Here is a 23,696-nt window from a genome sequence, read left to right on the forward strand (position 1 = left end):
TGACACTCACTTAGCATATTAGGGAAAAAAAGGAACAAGGATCCTGCTTGGTAACAGTGTCTGGGGGCAATGAGGACACAATCGCCCTGAGTTTAACTGATTATTATTTAAATAAATCCAATCAAATCACATTCAGTTGTGCTGCTGGGTTGGCCATTAGTACCTTCTACCAATGAACAGCCTTACTTCAGTGCTGTGCATGTGACGAAACTCGGAGCCGATGATGAAACTGTGTTGCTGGAACTGCTGATGGAACTGCTGCTCTTGCTGAAGACGGTAGCATATTGTGGAGCCATGACTTAATTATAGGAACGGGTAATTGTAATTAATACAGCCTCTTCCGCCCATCCACTGTCTGCCCTCCTGCTCTAGACATCTGGCCAGTGCGTATACATGATGCCGCCGAAATGGTACACTCTACTGTGAGAGCGGTAACACCACACTTCCGCACACTACAAGTGCTGGAACCCATCTCCCACTCTCTCCGTGTGCTGTACGCAACAACTCCTACCAAAAGATTTTATAACACACAAGCACTGCTATTATCGTTGCTAGTCGATGCAAATAACAATTCCTTTGGCTTTTTCCTGGAGCTTATAAGTTTCACAGTAAAACACAGATAAATACAATGAAACATCAACAGACTTCTACCTAAGTGTACACATACAGGGAAGCAATGTTCTTACTTATTAAAAGAAAGCATTTAAATTACAAATATTTACATACAATTCAGAAAAAAAAGTTATATATCGATAGCAGGCGCCATGCATGCGCACATGTTTTTTACTGACAAAGGCTGTGGCCAAAAGCTATGTGTGAGTGTCTTTTCCTTGTGCCTGTCTGCAACTTGATGTTTCTTCTTACAGGCAGCAATCTGTATTTTCCTTTCTTTCTTTTTTAACTTCCTTTGATCTTGATTCACCAGTAACTCTTTCTTCCCCATCTTTGTTTCTTCCCAGTATTCATAGTTGACATACACATCCTTTTATCTATAATATCACTGTTAATAGGAAAAGGCTTTACACCGATTGTGATGTGAACACTTGGCAGAAAAATACCGAACTTGCTGCCCAAAATTTGCAAGGAATACTACAATTCTTAAAGTAATGTATTGTTCCATGTGTCTAAGAATTAAAATGGACTTCCATAATTTACATTTCCTCGTGTGATTCAGAATAGAAAAGACACTACAATTATTATAGGACATGAGTTCCAGCTCTCTGCAAACACACTGCTTTTTCAACACCTCTGTGCCATCATCAATGGGTTTTTTGTTTATTGGAAAAACTGTAAGAGTTGAAAATATTTTGTTATATTTGATTTAACAAAGTGAGGCACTACAGTTACTTTCACTTTTTCTTGCGTAGGTTCCAAGTCCGTCCTCCAACATTTTTCCAGAGATGTCGTGACCAGCAGTGGTACATCCACCACCTTACTACTGTGCAGAGTCAGTATCTTGCTCAGATTAATGAACTGAAAGAGGTGAGTGCTTTGTTGTTTAGTACACATTGTGTAATGTATTGACCTCTATTGTAATACAGATATTGATCTTTGAGCTGTCTGTAATTGGCTTTAGTGAATACATTTCTGATCAGTTGAATTATAGAGTTATACTTCATAGTGAGTAGAAACCTCTTTCATTATGATGACTGCAGCAACATCTCTCTGTGATACATTGTAGAGCCATCCCAATCTGTTGGCGTTAGCCAGTTGCCGACACAAATTGTGGTGGTGGTGGTGGTGGTGGTGGAGGAATTGAGGTGTGAAAGGGTCCTAGAGCACCGCCATGTTTGCAATGTGCTCTTCAAACCTCTTTTGATACAGTTGGGGAAAAATGGGATCTTCCAGTGTGTAAGGCTGAAGGTATAGACCACATGCAAGATGATGTCGGCAAATAAAGAGCTGCACATGATGAGACATAAAATTAATGTAGCAGTTGCGAGTGACAGGCAATAATGAACATACCAGACCCCATTCATTTCATATAATAATATCCCCCCCCCCCATACACACACACATCTCTGCTGCCTACTTTAATGATGCCCTTGGTATTCATCATCATCTGCACATACTTGTACCTTGCACATATTCAGCAAGCAGAGGAAAAATTCTGTAGTAGTGGCTTCAGTAACCAATAGAAAATAGGTAGTTATAAATAGTATTGCTGTTCATTAGTGTTCACTGCTCAGCATGAAATTCTTGACTGGCTTGTTGCATGGTGACCTTTCGATCCCCTGTTACAATCCATAGTAGTGGATAGTGGTCTGTTATCAATGTATAGTTCACCACTCTAGATATGGTGATAGTGGTATCTCCAAATAAAGATAATCATGGTATCCCTTCAATATTATGGTGTGTGATAGTGCTTTCTCAAACTGGATGTAGGAGTACCCCATGTGTCGCACACAATTTGGTTGGCATAAAGTGTGCTTGTATCATTTGTCTTCTGTCAGTCTGCCATGCGCTATGGCTCCTGTACTGCTTGACAATGCCCCAGCATATGAGCTAGTACTCCATTTACCTTGGTAACAAAAGCTTATCTCTCTCTCTCTCTCTCTCTCTCTCTCTCTCTCTCTCTCTCTCTCTCTCTCTCTCCCCCCGCTACCTCCATCTCCCCCCGCTACCTCCATCTCCCCCCGCTACCTCCATCTCCCCCCGCTACCTCCATCTCCCCCCGCTACCTCCCTCTCCCCCCGCTACCTCCCTCTCCCCCCGCTACCTCCCTCTCCCCCCCTATTTGCTCAATATACAGATTGAATAACATTGTGGATAGGCTATAAGCCTGTCTCACTCCCTTCCCAACCACTGCTTCCCTTTCATGCCCCTCGACTCTTATCACTGCGATCTAATTTCCGTACAAATTGTAAATAGCCTTTCGCTCCCTGTGTTTTACACCTGCCACCTTCAGAATTTGAAAGAGTATTCCAGTCAACATTGTCAAAAGCTTTCTCTAAGTCTACAAATGCTAGAAACGTAGGTTTGCCTTTTCTTAATCTAGCTTCTAAGGTTAATCGTAGGGTCAGTATTGCCTCACGTGTTCAAAGATTTCTGTGGAATCCAAACTAATCTTCCCGGAGGGCGACTTCTACCAGTTTTTCCATTCGTCTGTAAAGAATTTGCGTTAGTATTTTGCATCCGTGACTTATTAAACTGATAGTTCGGTAATTTTCACATCTGTCAACACCTGCTTTTATTGGTATTGGAATTATTATATTCTTCTTGAAGTCTGAGGGTATTTCACCTGTCTCATACATCTTCCTCACCAGATGATAGAGTTTTGTCAGGACTGGCTCTTCCAAGGCCGTCAGTAGTTCTAATGGAATGTTGTCTACTCCCGGGGACTTGTTTCAATGTAGGTGTTTCAGTGCTCTGTCAAACTCTTCACGCAGTATCATATCTCCCATTTCATCTACATCCTCTTCCATTTCCATAACATTGTCCTTAAGTACATAACCCTTATATAGACCCTCTATATACTCCTTCCACCTTTCTGCTTTCTCTTCTTTGCTTAGAACTGGTTTTCCACCTGGTCCCTTGATATTCATACAAGTGTTTTTTTTTTTTTCTCCAAAGGTCTCTTTAATTTTCCTGTAGGCAGTATCTATCTTACCCCTAGTGATATATGCCTCTACATCCTTACATTTGTCCTCTAGCCATCCCTGCTTAGCCATTTTGCTCTTCCTGTCGATCCCATCTTTAAGACGTTTGTATTCCTTTTTGCCTGCTTCATTTGTATCATTTAGTTTGTATCCTAACAAAATTCCAACACCGTTTGCCCCACTCTTTTCCACTCCCAAGTAGTATAGCTGGTAGTCACCAGTTTGTTTCAGCATTTGCTCCATATTGCAACTCACAAAAGTGCTAAGTACACCGAGAATGTTCTTTATCCTCTCTTTTGTGGCAGTCTCTTGACTTTCATCTCTGCAGTAGCTTTGGTGTGTTCCATATTCCAGTTTTGATCCTTTCTCAGTTTTTCTTCTTCCTGTTGAGAGTATTCTCTCTCAGTATGTTCCCTTGCTGCAGAGGCAAGTGAGGAAAGCTTTACTTCCAGAGTCTTGTATGTGAGAAGTCATTCCATGTATTCCTTGAGAGATTGTAATGTGGTAGTATGCTGTTCCTTTCAGTGTGAGGATGAGGTTGCCACTTCTTGTAAGTTAGATATTTTTTGTAGCTTCCCATTGGGGGTACAACACTACTTGTTCAGTCTGTGTTTGCCCCTGAGAGGAATGGGACATGTCTTGTGAAAAGCATTAGAAGTGTCTCCTTTTTTGCCTCTGCTGCTGCTGAGGTCTCCATTGTTTTCTTTGCAAGGGGCCTTCAATGGTATGATCAACAGGAAGCCAATTGAACTATGTTTCTGAGAGGTGTTGTATCTCTATCCTTCCTTTCTCAGCCAGACTTGACATTTTCATCTAATATAAAATATGCACCTTTTGAAGTTGGTGACTGTGACAGATTTTGATAAATGTAGATCCGTTGCAGTAATAACTCTCTTCTCAAACCTTTGGAAGAGATAATGCGTTTAAGAGTGGTTAAGCTTATCTGTAAATATGAAACTGTGTGTCAGTTTATATTTTGGAAGGGCCTCTTGTTTGAACATGCCGTCTGGTATCATTTCACTGACACTGTAGCAAATATCTAAATGCAAAATTTTTGATGGCAGTTGAGAGAAAATAATTGATTAACTTAATATTCAACTGATAGGAAGCAATTGCTCGTATTAGATAGCTCTGTTTGACCATAAGTTACTTTGAGTAATTTACATTGTGTGAGTGTATCAAAAACAAACACCCAGAAAAAGCACTGCAGCTGTATTATACCTGTAGAAAATAGTAAAACACAAAATAAAACTGTTTACAATGTCTTTATTAGCAACTTCATCTCTATATTTTTCTTTTACGTACTCTTGATTGATACTGAGCATTTTGTGCCTGTGTTATGCAGAAGTTAACTGCTGAAATGGCACGAAATAATAATGCAACAGTGGCATGGGCAGAAAGTGCTGTGACATCACCATCTGCTTCAACTCCAAGAGTGACTTCTACTAGCAGAAATGTGGCAACATCACCTGTCGCGTCACCACCTGCACAGCTAGGAAGAGAATCATCTGCAACCAGGTACATTTCTTTGATAAAAAAATAATTCAAGTGCAAAGTGCGGAAGAAATGCTGTTCGCTAAATTTAATGTAGTAGTAGTAGTAGTAGTAGTAGTAGTAGTAGTAGTAGTCGTCGTCGTCGTCGTCGTCGTCGTCGTCGTCGTCGTCGGTCTTCAGTCTGAAGAGGGGTTTGATGCAGCTTTGCTTGCTACTCTGTCCTGCATGAAACTCTTTATCTCAAAATAACTACTGCAACTTACATCCTTGTGAATCTGCGTTCTGTATTCGTCTCTTGGTCTCCCTCTACAATTTTCATCCCCGACACTGCCTCCCAATACTAAATTGGTGATCTCCTGATGTCCCAGAATGTGCCCTATCAACTGATCCCTTCTTCTATCAGGTTGTACCACAATTTCTTTTTTCATCAATTTTATCCAGTATCTCCTCCTTAGTTTTGTGATTAACCCATCTAGTCATAAGCATTCTTTTGTAGCACCACATTTCAGATGCTTCTTTTATCTTCTTGTCTAAACTGTTCATCATCTATGTTTCACTTCCATACATGGCTACACTCCATACAAATTCTTTCAGAAAAGACTTCCTAACACTTAAATCAATATTTGAATGTAACAGATTTCTCTTCCACAGATATACTTTCTTGCTATTGCCAGTCTCCATTTTATATCCTCTCTGCTTTGGCCATCATTAGTTATTTCACCGCTTAAATAACAGTTTAAATTATTGACATAAAAACTGAGGCAAATTTGCTGTACAGAGCCAGCATTCCCCAGTTGACGTTCATAGTCGTGTGTGTGAATGTACCTCATCTGAAAAAAAATGTTCTTTTTTGTAAAGTTCTCTCTCTCCACTTGTCAAGCCAAGACCAATTGAGCAAATTAATGTCTCTTTTGATGATCTGCAGGCTCCAACTCTTGTGTAAGTTGAATCTTGTATGCATGAATTTTCAGATCTTTTGAAAGGATTTCATGCAGTGAACTTGGTGATAAATTCAATTGTTGAGCTTGTCACTGAGCCAATTTTCTGGGACTTACAGTCACGTTCTCACGCACATCATTATTGTTTTCTTGTGTTTGAACAGAAAGTGTTTGTCCTGTCTCCTTAACGTTTGAAACAAAATGTGTGGTCTCAGACTTCCCACATCATTGCTGATGATGGCAGGCATAGCAAATATGTCATAACCTAAATATGAATATCTGTAGTGATGTTTACATGTTGAATAAAGTGTGTACATACCATATTTTGTAACTAATTTACATTTTTTCATGTAGTTCAATAATTGTCACCCTGTATATCTGATAAATGTGTTTCCATAGCAGCACGGATGACAAACTTGGAAAGGGGGGAATCCTTCTGTCAGAAACAGTTCAGCATGTTCATGATGTCAAAAGAAAACTTAAATCTTAGTGGATCTGCAGGACAAATGCTACAAAATAAGTACAAAGACATATTTGGAAAGAAAAGTGGTTCTGAAACTGTGCAGAATTTCAAACGTGTTAATTGGCTGTCAAAAATATGATATGAGTGAGAGTGATGTGCTCTGCTATAAAGTTGCCAGATTGACATCTTGTGGCCAGGAGCACTCATTTTCCCAGTATAAGACAGTGTTTCGGGATAATCATCATTTTGTTTGTGATGGATAACTTGAGGATGAGTTGTGTTTCTGAGTACCGCACATCATTCAATTTCACATGAAGAAATTTAATTGCAATAAAATGCATTTACTTTTTTGGTCATATATTTCAAGTATTTTTAAGCATAAGAAATAAGTAGTTTCTTAATTTTAGCACCTAAAAATTCAAGCCTTAGTAACAACTGGCATTTCTTTTCTTTTAAAATTTTGTACAGTTTTTAGTACAATATCCTAAAGCAATCCATCCTGACTCTGATGACTCCAGACATATCGTACACTACTGGCCATCAAAATTGCTACACCATGAAGATGACGTGCTGCAGACGTGAAATTAACCGACAGGAAGAGGATGCTGTGATATGAAAATGATCAGCTTTTCAGAGCATTCACACAAGGTTGGGGCTGGTGGCGACACCTACAACGTGCTGACATGAGGAAAGTTTCCAACTGATTTCTCACACACAAACAGCAGTTGACCAACGTTGCCTGGTGAAACGTTGTCGTGATGCCTCGTGTAAGGAGGAGAAGTGCGTACCATCACCTTTATGACTTTGATAAAGGTCGGATTGTAGCCTATTGCGATTGTGGTTTATCATATTGTGACATTGCTGCTCGCATTGGTCTCAAGATCCAATGACTGTTAGCAGAATATGGAATCGGTGAGTTCAGGAGGGTAATACGGAATGCTGTGCTGGATCTCACGGCCTCGTATCACTAGCAGTCGAGATGACGGGCATCTTATCCGCATGGCTGTAACGGATCGTGCAGCCAAGTTTCGATCCGTGAGTCAACAGATGGGGACGTTTGCAAGACAACAACCATCTGCACAAACAGTTCGACGACGTTTGCAGCAGCATGGAATATCAGCTGAAAGACCATGGCTGCGGTTACCCTTGACGGTGCATTACAGTCAGGAGCGCCTGCGATGGTGTACTCAACAACGAACATGGGTGTACGAATGGCAAAACGTCATTTTTTCGGATGAATCCAGGTTTTGTGTACAGCATCATGATGGTCGCATCCGTGTTTGGCGACATCGCGGTGAACGCACATTGGAAGCGTGTATTCATCATCGCCATACTGGCGTATCACCCTGCATGATGGTATGGGTGCCATTGGTTACACGTCTTGGTCACCTCTTGCTCGCATTGATGGCACTTTGAACAGTGGATGTTACATTTCAGATGTGTTATGACCCTTGGCTCTACCCTTCATTCGATCCCTGCGAAACCCTACATTTCAGCAGTATAATGCACGACCGCATGTTGCAGGTCCTGTACGGGTCTTTCTGGATACAGAAAATGTTAGCCTGCTGCCCTGGCCAGCACATTCTCCAGATCTCTCACCAATTGAAAACGCCTGGTCAATGGTGGCCGAGCCACTGGCTCGTCACAATACGCCAGTCACTACTCTTGATGAACTGTGATATCATGTTGAAGCTGCATGGGCAGCTGTACCTGTACATGCCATCCAAGCTCTGTTTGACTCAATGCCCAGGCGTATCAAGGCCATTATTATGGCCAGAGGTGGTTGTTCTGGATACTGATTTCTCAGGATCTATGCACCCAAATTGCATGAAAATGTAATCACATGTCAGTTCTAGTATAATATATTTGTCCCATGAATACCTGTGTTATCATCTGTATTTCTTCTTGGTGTAGCAGTTTTAATGGCCAGTAGTGTATTTACGCTACTACGCTGACTGGCGCAAAAAATGCAACATTAAATAAATGATGTGCAATCATTATGTAATTATCTATTTAATCAAAGTGAAGCAATGCAGTCAAGTTTTTGAGACAGGGTATGTAATTGGCGTTGCTTTGCGAACGGCCAATGAAGTGTTGTTAGCCTCAGTTGTTGTTTCCCACACAACCTGGAAAACACATCACTGAATGTGAGCGAATAATAATTTCCCACCGAGCGAGGTGGCGCAGTGGTTAGTCACTGGACTCTCATTCGGGAGGACGACGGTTCAATCCCACGTCTGGCCAACCTGATTTAGGTTTTCCGTGATTTCCCTAAATCATTCCAGGCAAATGCCGGGATGGTTCCTCTTAAAGGGCACGGCCGACTTCCTTCCCCATCCTTCCCTAATCCGATGAGACCGATGACCTCGCTGTCTGGTCTCCTTCCCCAACCAAACAAAAAAAAAAAATATTTTCCCACTCTTGTAGTGCTTATTAATGCACCTTAAATTCTTCCCCTTTCAATCACATGTGTTAATAGGAACTTTCTGTGATTTTCATAATCAGCTTTCTGGAGTAAACAGGCCGTTAAGCCCAGAACAAGCTATGAATGCTGTTGCTTTGGAGAAAGATGGCTGCAGCAAGCATTAAGTTGCAGAAGTGTTGCGTACTAGACTTTTCATGATTTCCAGAATCGTACAAAGGCACAGGGAAACTGAAGACTTTGCAAGGAGACCAGGAGCAGGCCCAAGAAGAGTAACATCAGAGATAGATAACCACTTCTTACAACTTCAAGTTCTGCACGCCTGTTACACCACTGCTATTGAAGCATGAAATTGACTCTACTGTGTTTGAGGGTGAGGGAAACTGTCAAAGAAGACTGGAAGAAGCCAATCTTCAAACCAGAAGACCTGCTACAGGTCCTAACTCACCAGAGAGCATTGCACAGCTTAACTACATTTCACATTTTGGCTGAACAGTACAACAATGTGATAAAGTGTTGTTCACTGATGAGTCATTATTTGGCCTCCAATCACCTGACAGAACAGAGATCGTCTTGAGAAGACCAGGGGAAACGTTATCCCCATGCACATTCTCATCCAGGACGCATTTTTGGGGTGGGTCTGTGATGATGTGGGCAGGAATCGATACAGCTGCAAGGACGGAGCATGGAAGCCTTGCCACACGTGGAGGAAATCACTCTGGAGCATGTTGTGCCTTTCTCTCCATTTATTGGTGATTATTTTAAACTAATTCATGACAATAGAAGCCCCACAAGTTGCAAGAACTGTACAGAAATTCTTGGATGAAACAATAATTCATGTTATGGGCTGACATGCTCGAAGACCTGATTTGAATCCTATTGAGCGCATTTGGGACCAGCAGGGGAGCAGAGCCCGTCAGCACTATCCAGAAACCCTAAAGGCCATACAGAACACCCTCCTGGAAGAATGGGATCCGATTCATCAACAGGACATTACTGCATTAATCAAGAGCTTGCCTGAAAGGTTGGATGCCATTATTGGTGCAAGAAGTGGCAATACAAGCTTTTGAAAACGTGAACAGAGGTCTCCAAGATTATCTCCGAGGTTTGTGAAGTAAAGTGTGAAGTGTATAACATCAAAACAGACGTGCATTATCTTTGAGCTTACTCAGAATATCCTTGAAGCATGTATCTCTGGCTTAATTTGTTAAATTTGTTTATAATCATCTTTCTTTTTTCATTGTTGGGTCCTTAGGTTGGGCTGTATCATCATATTCCATCACAAGATAGTGGATTAGTGGCAAAAAGGTCACAAATTTAAAATAAATTTCAGTTGTGTGAAATTGAAATGTTGCATTTTTAGTGTTGATCAGTGTATAAGATGATCCTGAATGTAAGATGACATTTTTTAAAGCCTTTCTACAAATTTTTATCTTATTCTTATTAATTAGAATTACAAACTGTTTTATTAATATAAAGTTTCTGCCTAAAAGTCAACATTCTATGTATTTAAACTTAAGCTATTGAGTGTTCACATCTCGTTTGTTCAGGGAGAAACAAAACAAACAGAAAGTAATAGTTAACATTCATTTTTATCTTGAACCTTTCTTTATTCACTATGTAAATCAGTGGTCTGTGGTGCCACTAACTTTTAATCATCTTCAACACTGGTATCATCATCTTCATTTTTAAGCCTACTGCCATTTCTTTCACCCTACACTTCTCCCATATTTTGTCGTGTTATTAGTAGGGACAGGAAAATTTCACAAAAATGATAATGCAAAAAATAACATGAAATTAGCGATTTTTAACAAAATAGTATGAATTTGGCAATTTTTATGAAATTCAGAGAAATTTGTTATTCTCACATTTAAAAAATGCTATAAGTCTAAGAATGGCAGTATGCGATTTTTATAACTGAATGTTGGAATTGCATTTTGACATCTTATTTCCTCAAGCTTGAGGGTCATGTATAATCTTAAACTGAACGGTCATTTCTCGCATAACTATGATGTGATATCAAAACTAATACCAAAAGTGGCAAAATACACAGCACTGGAAATGGCATTGGAAAAAATTTTACTGAAACAGGAAACAAGCACCAAAATTAGAGAAAACACTGAGACTGACAAAAAATAGCAGTGAGTGTGGCAAAAAATAGCATATTTCCCAAAAAAATTGCAAAAAGTAACACAGTTTGACAAAAAATAATGAGCAAAAAAACAAATCTTGTCTGTCAAACGATAACTCCGGCTTTGGCAAAAAGCACCGAATTTGGTAAAAAAATAAAACTCAAATTTGGCAAAAATAAAACCAAAAAGAGAAAAGTATGAAATTAAACTGGCAAAAAACAGCAAAATTGGCATAAAAATTTGAAATTTACAAAAAATGAAAAAATCCACCGAATTTGGCAAAAGTAATGACTCCAGATTCGGCAGTAAAAGTCAGTCATGAATTTGGCATCACAAGGTAACTCCGGATCTGACAAACGCCAACACCGAAATTAGCTGTAAAATAAAAAAAATGTTTCCTGTCCCTAACTATGAGCCATTCATGGCATTGTATGTAAAGATATCATTACAGATTCACTTGAGACTCTGCTCTAGGCAGTAATAATGCACTGGCACAACATGCTGCGTGCTTAAGCATGAATTCCAGAGTAATTATGTTGATATAAATGAAGAGGGTTTTGTTAACTTCCTCCTTCAGTGAGGCTCTGATCATCTTGAAAAAACCATTTACAGTAAAGCTGTAATAGCAGAGCCTTGAAAGGTCTGTTCACCGCAACAGCCATTAATTGAACAGGTCTTTCTTGTTCTTGATCCTTAACTTTCTGGGTGAGTTGTGCTCTGAAAGAATCCAGCAACATTATTTTCCCTCTGTTAAACATAGTCTGGTATTCTGCTCCGAACTACATTCATCCAATCTATCATCAGGGCATTTATCATCTATCCCTTTTAATGACATCTACAGGATTCACACTGGCAGTACCTTCGACATGATTCTCCTGTGAACAACCGTATATGAGACCAGCATTTTTGCTTCTGCTACTACACCCAGTATCAGTGTTATTCTGTTCTTTTCATTACTGGAACTTCTTACAGGAACACTTTTAATGCCCTTAATGTTCACAGTAAGACTTCATAACATACCAAAATAAACAGCTGTCCAATTGGTGTTGCCCTTATGGATCAGCAATTAGCCATGCCTTTCTTTTATATAAAATTTTGTGACACTGGTACGAAATATTATATTGTCAAATGCTGAGGGAAGTGTCGAGCTAGCATTGTTTTGTGTTTTAAAGTAAGCCCTGTCCTCTTTGTCATCCTGATGCATCAGTTAATACTTGCTTTGAATTCTGCAATGTGTGCAGTTGGAAAATTGCTGAATCTCTCCAGTTTTTCTTGGAACATTCCCTGCTTCTGCCCTCTGAAAGTTTGGCATACAGAACTGGAATTCTTTAATTTATTGTTCATTTGTGCCACCAATGAATGTTTGCTTCTGCTGAACAGTTGTTTGTGGCTTCCACTTAAAATTAGTGTTTTATTTTCTGCTTGAATCAGTTGTGAAATGCAAACTGATATATCCATATTCTCAATAGTTCCAGCTGTGATTTGCACCCATTTTAGATTGCTGCAGTTCTTAACAGTGCTGACAATATAAGCAGAATGAATGGCAACACATTGTCCTCTCGCCTCCCTGCAGCTGAATCTACAGAAATTGCACCACTGGAGGTTTTATTGATTTATTTATTTTTCACAATTACAGCCTATTATCTGAGAAGCAAAAATAGGCCATTTCACATTTTTGTGGCTAACAAGAAATGTATGTATTAATTATTTATTCCTGGAACTTATTTAAAAAAAATGCTAATGCCAAAACTATTTTCTACCACTGCAATTACGTTCTACCACTACTAAACTATAATGAAGTCCCTTAACCAATTACCCAACTACTAATAGTACTATTAGTACTGCGGATTCTGTTTTGTTTTTGCTCAATTACTAGGGTGCATCTAAAGTGTAGATGTTTCTGCTACTGGATCCACTCTCATACTACCCTGACCAACAGTCATTGTCTGCTGGAACCACTTCAGGGCAGCAGTGCACATTATCTTTCATTGCAAACCTTCAAAAGCAACAGTGCCGAAGCACCATTGTTGAAACTTATATTTCCTTTGTTGTGCTACAATTCAAACGTTCTTTGGGAACATATTTTTGTTGACATTTTAACATCTCCTGTAGAAATTTGTACTACTATCTAGTACTTTTATATGTGGAAAGTCAATTCTTTTGTGACTACAATTGGATTCAAATGTGCTGCATTTTGAGCATAATAGATGTCCATAAAAAGCAAGTACGCAGGATACATTCCCATTGTTGGCAGCGCGGAGAAATTTGCTGCCTGCTTGCTGCTACTTTCCCTACATTCGTCTAAAGCGTGCGTCGCCTAGGACAACGCTTCCACACATAGAGGCAGAGCAGAAAGGAAGCGTGGGGGGTTGAGGACTGCGCATGCGCGGCAGCAGAGAGCAGTAAAACAAAGTCCACATTGCCGAACTGCATTGCTGCGGATAACAGACAGGCTCATTTGCATACTGTACACTCTATTATATGTTCAAATCTATGAGGGGAATAATAAATGTTAAAACCAATTTTGATCTATTGTCGTGAGAGAAATACTAATTCATGTCCACTGCTCCACAGATTTACTATGTGTGACGTCAGGAGGTGAGAAGAGATGACACAGTTTTGTGAATACATTAAGTACAATTTTTCTCAAAGAAAGCATTGAAACTGCTTGCAGTAATAACCATTTATTGCGATTTGAACTGCATAATAAGTAAAAATTTAATACACAACAAAATCAACTTCAAGCACAAACCGAAATCATCATATTTACGTGACAGCTGCTTCTGCTCAATTTTTAAAAATGTGTAAGGTCGGTCTCTCTCTCTCTCTCTCTCTCTCTCTCTCTCTCTCTCTCTCTCTCTCTCTGTGTGTGTGTGTGTGTGTGTGTGTGTGTGTGTGTGTGTGTGTGTGTGTGTTTTATGATAGTTAAGGGTAATCACTGCATGTAAAATAGAATTAGTGGTAGAAAAGACTAATGTAAAACACTATCGTAAAAATGGTCCATAAGTTGTCATATTTTTCTTTGTTAGTGGGCATTATGAGTGTAAACTAACACGTTCAATATCACAGTGAGAGACCACATTTATAATCTATTGAACAAGCAAACAATTAACCGTAATCTGCGAACAACTCCAGGGAATTTGACCTATATCTTCGAAAACCACCGATATCTCAATAAGTAGCAGTTGCTGCCATTTTAGGGCTTTATCCAGTGTGTCCCTTGAAAATGCAGATGTTTAGAACATGGTGGGAGAAGCTTAACTTCTCCTTGGGTAATATGTAGAACATTATAGTCTGCATAATTAAAAGGATACAAAAGTCCTAATCGAAAAGTCTTGGAAGTTCTCATTATTATGTATGTAACTGATATGTTGACAAACACATTTTTTTAAACCACGAGTCTTTAAAACAAAGTAATAATATTTCTTAGTTTTAAAGTCTACATCGCAATAACATCGTCACTTCTATTCAAGTCTGTTTCTGAACAATTTGATTTTAAATTTACAATGATAGGTTCCATGCTTACATCCATCACCTGTCAAATTCGTCTTTCTGAAGCTTTTCAGCATGCCACACAGTCTGTGCCCACGCTACAGGTGAGATGTTGTCTGTTGCCTCATTGTTTATTGCCTCATGCACAAGCAATTTACTGTATGTTATCTTGAAAGTGTTTTTTTTTTTTCCTTCTTCGCGCATGGCCTAAAAACCCTTTGCCCAAATTAATTCCATGGTATTACAGTGACAGTGACACATGGGTAAACGCTAAACTGTGTGATCCCATTCACGTGCAAGGAAGTAAAGTTTGTACATTCTGTCACGTGACTTTGTGATGTACGTTTTACATTTCTTGCTTTTATGTTTCCGTTTTCTTTAAAGACAAAGAGAAAAGGTGAAGCAGTAGACCAGCAAAGAGCCTGCACCTACGATCATGTATTTTTGATTTTCAAATCATAAAAATTATGAGATGTTTTTCGTGTTCCTCTGTAAGAGGAAGGACTCGATCTCTGCTAATGAACAAAGGTAGACACAAATTATTTTAAAGAGTAATCAGTGGTAGCTATTTTGGGTTGAGAGAATAAGTAAAAAAGTCTGTATTTTTTATGTGTGTAGAAGAAATAGTACATTCGTATTTTGTTAGTGAAAAAGTGAGTTGTTATTCCAAGTAGTACTGTAATATAGAATAATTCAAGAAACTCACTTGTGTACTTTGGAGCTAATACGAAGATTTGATTACAAAAGGAATGATGGACATGGTCAAGATTTTTGTAGGTGGATATGGCGATCGGACGTAGTATTATTAATCGGTAAGCATAAATCCGCAGCAAGAGAAAGACTATTTCGTCCATGCAGAACTAATATGAACTCATTTACAGGCATTGTTGTTGTTGTGGTCTTCAGTCCTGAGACTGGTTTGATGCAGCTCTCCATGCTACTCTATCCTGTGCAAGCTTCTTCATCTCCCAGTACCTACTGCAACCTACATCCTTCTGAATCTGCTTAGTGTATTCATCTCTTGGTCTCCCTCTACGATTTTTACCCTCCACGCTGCCCTCCAATACTAAATTTGTGATCCCTTGATGCCTCAGAACATGTCCTACCAACTGATCCCTTCTTCTGGTCAAGTTATGCCACAAACTTCTCTTCTCCCCAATCCTATTCAATACCTCCTCATTAGTTTCGTGATCTACCCACCTTATCTTCAACATTCTTCTGTAGCACCACATTTCGAAAGCTTCTATTCTCTTCTTGTCCAAACTGGTTATCGTCCATGTTTCACTTCCATACATGGCTACACTCCATACAAATACTTTCAGAAACGACTTCCTGACACTTAAATCTATACTCGATGTTAACAAATTTCTCTTCTTCAGAAACGACTTCCTTGCCATTGCCAGTCTGCATTTTATATCCTCTCTACTTCGACCATCATCAGTTATTTTACTCCCTAAATAGCAAAACTCCTTTACTACTTTAAGTGTCTCATTTCCTAATCTAATCCCCTCAACATCACCCGATTTAATTTGACTACATTCCATTATCCTCGTTTTGCTTTTGTTGATGTTCATCTTATATCCTCCTTTCAAGACACTATCCATTCCGTTCAACTGCTCTTCCAAGTCCTTTGCTGTCTCTGACAGAATTACAATGTCCTCGCCGAACCTCAAAGTTTTTATTTCTTCTCCATGGATTTTAATACCTACTCCGAATTTTTCATACCTACTCCAAATTTTTCTTTTGTTTCCTTTACTGCTTGCTCAATATACAGATTGAATAACATCGGGGAGAGGTTAGTATTGCCCCACGTGTTCCAACATTTCTACGGAATCCAAACTGATCTTCCCCGAGGTCCGCTTCTAGCAGTTTTTCCATTCGTCTGTAAAGAATTCGCGTTAGTATTTTGCAGCTGTGACTTATTAAACTGATAGTTCGGTAATTTTCACATCTGTCAACACCTGCTTTCTTTGGGATTGGAATTATTATATTCTTCTTGAAGTCTGTGGGTATTTCGCCTGTCTCATACATCTTGCTCACCAGATGGTAGAGTTTTGTCATGACTGGCTCTCCCAAGGCCATCAGTAGTTCTAATGGAATGTTGTCTACTCCCGGGGCCTTGTTTCGACTCAGGTCTTTCAGTGCTCTGTCAAACTCTTCACGCAGTATCTTATCTCCCATTTCCTCTTCATCTACATCCTCTTCCATTTCCATAATATTGTCCTCAAGTACATCGCTCTTGTATAAACCCTCTATATACTCCTTCCACCTTTCTGCCTTCCCTTCTTTGCTTAGAACTGGGTTGCCACCTGAGCTCTTGATATTCATACAAGTGGTTCTCTTCTCTCCAAAGGTCTCTTTAATTTTCCTGTAGGCAGTATCTATCTTACCCCTAGTGAGACAAGCCTCTACATCCTTACATTTGTCCTCTAGCCATCCCTGCTTAGCCATTTTGCACTTCCTGTCGATCTCATTTTTGAGACGTTTTTATTCCTTTTTGCCTGCTTCATTTACTGCATTTTTATATTTTCTCCTTTAATCAATTAAATTCAATATTTCTTCTGTTGCCCAAGGATTTCTATTAGCCCTCGTCTTTTTACCTACTTGATTTACAGGCATAGTCCAGCTTATTGTGCTTGTCCAAACACCAAAAAATTCATCTCATTATTTCCATTTATTTAAACATATTTTTTTATTGTCGTATAACTTGTAAATTAACTTGTAAATTAACGAGCTGTGGGAGATTGGTATGAGTCTGGTTTATATGACGCTTAGTAATTCTATTTTTAAGCTGGGGAGAAATATCCGCTTTTCTGGTGTTGGTACTTGATTTTTTTCTTCTGGATTATAACTGGCAAGACCGACTTCAAAGCAAGGTATGACAAGAATTGTGAATCATGTCACATAACTGACAGCGTTCATTGCCGAATGGTAATCACTGCTGATTTTCTTGCATGTAAATACAAGTTTATTCTGAGAAATAGAATCAGAAGAAGTGTCAGCTTGCAGAATAATTATCCGAGAACCTATCCCTATGAGAACTTTAAAACTGCCAGTACCATCACTCATTTTCCAGCAGATCCTCTTGGAGGGACTCTAATTGACCCATGTTTCATCAAGGTAATACACTGTTGAACTACCTCCTTCTCTTGTATCGTGAATCTTTATATGGGATATAGTTCATGCTACACCTAGTTCACTTCTTTGAACTAAAAACTCTCTTCATAACATATCTGGAACCAACGTCTTTTAAATTTCTTTACCTTGGTGAAGTGCTTACCATAGAAGCCTGCATAACTGCAACACATTTTTGTTATGTCGGACATTCATTATTCACGTGAAGCACCTTAAAACATTGTTGTTAAAACTATCTATTTGTGTTACAGGTTCCTTGCGATTTCTATGCTTTCCAGGTGACACTAAACCAACTGTTTCTACAGTTCCTACAGCTCTGACACTTTCCTTTACAATTCTCATTAGAGTTCTCTTAGCTGACACCACATGGATCTTGAGTCCGTTCTTGTGTTTCCTAATGTCAACAGTAGGAGACCTGCTTTTAAATTCACGTTTGAAAGAGTTATAAATGTGGTAAATAATCCGCCTTGTCTGCTTGTGAAGCACTGTATTTTTACTGTAGTCACCTGACTTTTTTATTAATCGCACTTAAACATTTACAAGATACACATTCACAGCTATACTAGTACAAGAAAAAAAATGAAAAAAATTGATAGTTGAATGAATAATTCAGTTGTCACGAAGTGTGGCAACAGTGCAGTATGTGGGAGCAAGATTCTCGCTCTCTAGCTGTAACTATGTGCTAGCCGCTCGGAAAGAGAAGGAATGTTATTGGTCACCAGTAGCTAGTGGAGGGGGATGCGCAGAATGGCTGAAAATTGGGCCGCCTTCTTACATGAAGCGAACAATAAGTGCCTGCCCAAGCTGCTCCCACTGCTCCTGCTCTCACCTGCAAGTGACCACAGTTGCCAAGATTTCATCTGCAAATGTAAGACACCCCTGAATGCAACATAAAAATGTCAAACTCGGCAACAATAATTTAATTTGCGAATGTAAGATAATCTGTAGTTTTTGAATGATGAATTCAGGAAAAAAGTCATCTGGTAGTTGAGTAAATATTATATGTTATACTTTCCAAGTTTACAAAATATCAGTTTGTTCAAGTTATCAGTAGAGTAAGCATCACACCTAATGAATTCGTAATCATATCACACTGCACTGCAGCCCTGCTTCTAGATAATGATTTCATATGTTATGCTCAGCAATCCACTATTTGCCCTAAGAGCAAATCTGTTATCACCCTGTAGGAGTAACCACACACTAGATTTACTGAAAATTAACTATCTTTCCAAAGAAGCTGGTGTGATAGGGGACATAGGTTGGAAGTGAAATCTCAGATACTTTAACAGACATGCTCTTCGAATGTGTGGCGGGAAACTGTCAGTGCGAATGGCAAGAGAGAAGTTGCAGTGGCTAGAACTGTATGATAGCCCAGCTGACAGTTTTGCAAGCCACAAACTTCAAACTTGTGAATTAAATCAAAGGAAATGATCCTAAACTCTTTTCATTCAGTATGATAGGACAGTTTGGAGGGAGGCAGTTCTGGTACCTTTCTACAAAGCAGGAAAGGACAGAATGTGTTCCAGTACTTACACTAGTATCACTTTAACTGTTTAGGATAGATGTTTGAACCTATTGTCAACCCTACCAGGTGTGGCTACACAACAGGTTTTTTTAGTGAAATTCTGTTTGATAGTTTTGAACAGAGTAGCAGAGTGCATAAAGTGCCCACTTCCAAGACACAGTAAGGTGTACTGACCTCATGTTGAATCCACCTGGTGCTTAACAGTGAGGACCAGATGTGTGGGCTGTCCTGGATGTTGTTTTTAGGCTGTCTTCCACATCAGACTATGTAAATACTGGGCTGATACAAATGTCCCACTTCAGATACACACTATGCAAACATTTGAAAACATTCTCACACTTGAACATGAGAACACTAGACACCAGTCGATGGGGTACATAGATTCTGCCCTGTTGGTGTCAGAAAAGGCATCTGGCCACCCATTGCCACTTCGGAAATAACATGCCAATGCCATGGAGACTTGGGAAAAGGTTAGGAAGGAGTAGTAGTTTTGAGTAGGAGTTTTGAGTAGGAGAAAGAAGTCCCTCAAGGAAGTGTTGTGTTACCCTGTGTGCCTTAGTCATGAGTCATATAACATCCTCTGTAAGGAGTCTTGTAGAGTGCTGCTTCAGTCTGTCAGTTGCAACACAATGTTTGACGAGTTAAAAGGAGAAAGAGGTTTTAATTTCTCTGCGGGTGCATAGGTTCATCATTGTTCTGAAGTCACTGGGCCGACCACACCATTGATTGCCCTGCTATGAAACAGATTTTTGCAAACTGTCCATTAGCAACAAGGACAGTAGAGATATGTACGACACACAAGCTAAAGAGACTTCGTGTGAGGCAAATACCAACCAAAACCCAGGGTTGGATCTAACTACCACCCTCGTTACTGAAAAGAGCAAATTTAATTGTACATCATAACAGTATATTGGTAATCACGGATGGGTCTAAAACAAGTGGACATACTTGGCTACTTTGGGGATTTTCTTGATCATCTCCTCAAGATTGGTCTCCCAAAGGAACTTACTGTGTTTAATGAAGAATTAAATGTGTTCTTGAGGGGACTGGAGTAGATGACTTATAGCCAAGTTCAGTAATTTTTCATATGCCCTGATGCCAAAAGTCCCGGATGCCTACAAAGCTCAGGAAGGATGTGTCATTCTGTTGGATAGTGCTATGTCACATAGGAATTAGGGAAATGAATAAGCATATGTAAGCATATGTGGCAGGCAAGTAAGCATGTAGTGATAAACTGGCAGTTCATTGTGCTGCAGCCATATATGCTATCACCTCAGAGGCGTTGTTTTGATTAGAACAAAGTACACATAAACGCTTGGTTACTTCTGCCTGTAAACAGTATATACGAGGTGGATTCTAATGGCAATCTCTCTCTCTCTCTCTCTCTCTCTCTCTCTCTCTCTCTCACACACACACACACACACACACACACACACACACACACACACACACTTACTTTTTAAAATATGTGGTTTTGATATTTGTTTTAGCTTTCGGGAAAACAGATAGAAGTTACTATAGCAAAAAGATATATTGTGAATCAGATAATGTGTTCTACCCTTGCCATTATTTCTAGTACCAGTACCTCATCTGCAAGAGGGATGGCTGTGAAAAATTCACCAGCAAAATCTGCCTCGCTTCCAAAGCCTCGGGAGCCTCCAGTGCCAATGTCTCAGTCAGCTCCAGAATTAGCTTCTGTCAATACTTCCAGCTGCAGCTCCAGTGATAGTGAGGTAGGTGTGGCATATGGATACATTTTTAATTGCCATCATTTAGAGGTTAAATACTTTCTTCATTTTTTCTAACTTGTGGTAGTAGTTTCATTTTTGTGCTCTTGTCACTCAAATCTATAATACATTAGATTCCAATTTTTGTCATCCCTATCAGATTAGATTGACCCTGCTCCTTACCCTGTGCTGCTGCCTCTGTTGTTGGACTAATTAGTGCTGACCAGCCATTCTTTACCTTATGAGACTTCTGATTTGCTAGTTATCAAACAATATAGCTTATTATAGCCCTTTCTGGATCAGTCTCATTAATTATGCAAAATGCTAGTGCGTCTTTCTCTGTTACTGGTAAATGGTAATTAATGACAATTTTATTGTTTTTTTGCTAGTAATTGTGTTTGAACTGCTTAATTATATATTTTAATTGTATATTATTATATAATTAAAATATCTTCACTGCCAATATATTTAAGGCTGCCAATAGGGTGCTGTGAAGAGAGCCTAATTCTCCCTGATTTTCTCACAATTTGTTGCAAAGAACTTTAAAATCACTGCAGCAAATTAATTAAAAATAACATCGTATGCTTCACTCAGTGTGTAATAGCCAGTGATTTTGAAAAGCTATCATATTTCTTGTTTGATGTTAAGAATTGCATTCACTGCTATTCATATTCAGTAATGACATTATTACGATAATGCTTTTTCCAAAATAGTCCTACAACGTGTTTGAATGCATAGTTTCGCAGCAATATGAATTACTACTAAGTGACATCTACAATTTAAAATTTCATCAGCAACTGTCAGAGTTGCTGGTAAGTACAAACCCAAAGATGATACTGTAGTTCATGCCCAAATTTCATTGAATTGTTGTACTCTGTTTCACTGAAAGTTGTAGTGTGGCATATTCACTTTTTATAGCTACCTAAGTATAGGCAAGGAAACTGTTACTTTCCATATTTGAGGTATATTGCAAAAAATTAAAATTTATTCATTAAATGTCAACATTCTTTTATCTGCTTGAAAAGTGTATTTAGTGCACAATTCAGGTTGCAGTTGTATTGGGGCATTTATGTATGCACAACGCGCGTAGTATCAGAACAGTGTAACATATGAAGAGTGCAAGTACAGGTGACAATTCAAGTAAATGACTGTTGCTTATTGTATTAGTTATGTAGCTGTTACTGGTACTGTAGACTGTGGTTTAAGCATGTGGATTTATTAATTGACAAAATTACTGACTTCACCATTATGAGAGGGCTTATGATGTTAGATGACAGTGTCTGGAAGGTGGTTATATTAAGTGGTCTGTTTTCAATTTCGGTATATATCATAGCAGACCTCCAAGCACATGAGCAGCATTTGGAACATATGCTCTATCTCGTTATTTGACATGGTTATATTTGGAGTTAAGCAGTGAGTTATATTAAAGCTTTGTATTCAGAAAAACCATGTCAAATAATAAGATAAATGTGCCAAGTCAGATGAATGAAGATTACTGAAAACTGTCTGAATTCTGAAGATGGCTTGTCAGTAAGCCAAAAATAGTAATCAATAAAATTATGTTTGCAATATTGATGTAAGTGTTTTTCTGAACCTTTAGATTTAACCTATGCTGTAAATATTGTAGTAATTGCCTGTTTTTGCTCTTTTCACTCTTCTGAGTTTTTTTTACCCTTAGTTATTTATGTGAACTGTTCAGTCACCTGTACTTAAAGCTGTTAATATTATTGTCTACTGCTTTAGTCATCCCTGAATGTTTTTCTCATACCTATTTTCTTCATTATTTATCTTCTTTTGATACCTTGTGAAATTATTTACAGATTTCTGTGATCATTCTTTCAGTTAGTACTTCTCAAGCTCATTTGCCATCAACCAGACAGATTGTGTCTTGGACATTCATGTTGCTGATGCTTTGTGTGCCCCTTATCAGTATTCACCAGCATGCAGTAAAAAATTTGTGCTATTTGCTGTGCTACCATAAGACTTAAGATTTCATTTACATATACACCTCTTGAGATACATACCAAAGAAAGAAGTTGGGCAGTATAAATTTTATTTAATTTCTGTACTTTTATCTTTGGAAAACTCAGAGTTATAGGTAATATCCAACAAAATATTACTTGAATGTTGTCCAATCATGCAGGAAGCTTGCCAATTCCATCATCCAAAGAATTTGTGTTACACATCATGTATCTCTCTCACATTTCTGTATGATGATACAGAATTTGTGTTCTTCGCTTAATGATGCCAAAGCATCATGAGAGTAAATATAACCGAGTGAAGCCTTGCTTCAGTATGTAATTAATTTGGCTTCCAGACAGCAGAAGATGATGTGACACACAAGTGAGAATGGGTGATGACTGCTTGGTGCATGGAGTGTTACATTGTCATAGATACTTGGGTCCAGGAGAATTCTGTGCAAATCCCCAAGAATAATAACTATATTTTGATGACTATGTGAAAGTACAAAACTATGTGGACTTTTTTCTCAAATTTATCATTCAGAAAATACAAAGCAGTCTGACATTCACAGATAAAACTTTGATTGCTGTCTGATACATTCACAGGTGCTGCTTTAGTAGTTGAGGTCAGATGCAGATTTAATTTGGCAATTTTAGAAAGGAGAGACTGGGAGCAGAAGCAGAGTAACTTCAAAATGTGCAGATACCCAACAGTAGTATATATTTTTACAGGAGACAAATTAATTCTGTCATAAACATGTTCACACAGAACGCTTAAAATTTGCTTCAGTGAGCGAAATATGAGTGA

At 38.8% G+C, this 23,696-nt stretch overlaps 1 protein-coding gene across 2 annotated transcripts in view; it reads left to right on the plus strand.

Moving 5' to 3' along the window:
* LOC124715343 (E3 ubiquitin-protein ligase TRIM37-like) overlaps positions 1–23,696 on the plus strand; it is a 291,007-nt gene that overhangs the window by 113,071 nt on the left and 154,240 nt on the right. For both annotated transcript variants that reach the window (XM_047243092.1, XM_047243093.1), the window contains exons 7-9: positions 1,368–1,482; positions 4,945–5,117; positions 20,777–20,933. In XM_047243092.1, coding sequence (XP_047099048.1) covers positions 1,368–1,482; positions 4,945–5,117; positions 20,777–20,933 — 445 coding nt within the window. The remainder of the gene's footprint in view (positions 1–1,367; positions 1,483–4,944; positions 5,118–20,776; positions 20,934–23,696) is intronic.

The sequence above is a fragment of the Schistocerca piceifrons genome, chromosome 1, assembly GCF_021461385.2.
Source record: "Schistocerca piceifrons isolate TAMUIC-IGC-003096 chromosome 1, iqSchPice1.1, whole genome shotgun sequence".
NCBI classification, from domain to species: domain Eukaryota; kingdom Metazoa; phylum Arthropoda; class Insecta; order Orthoptera; family Acrididae; genus Schistocerca; species Schistocerca piceifrons.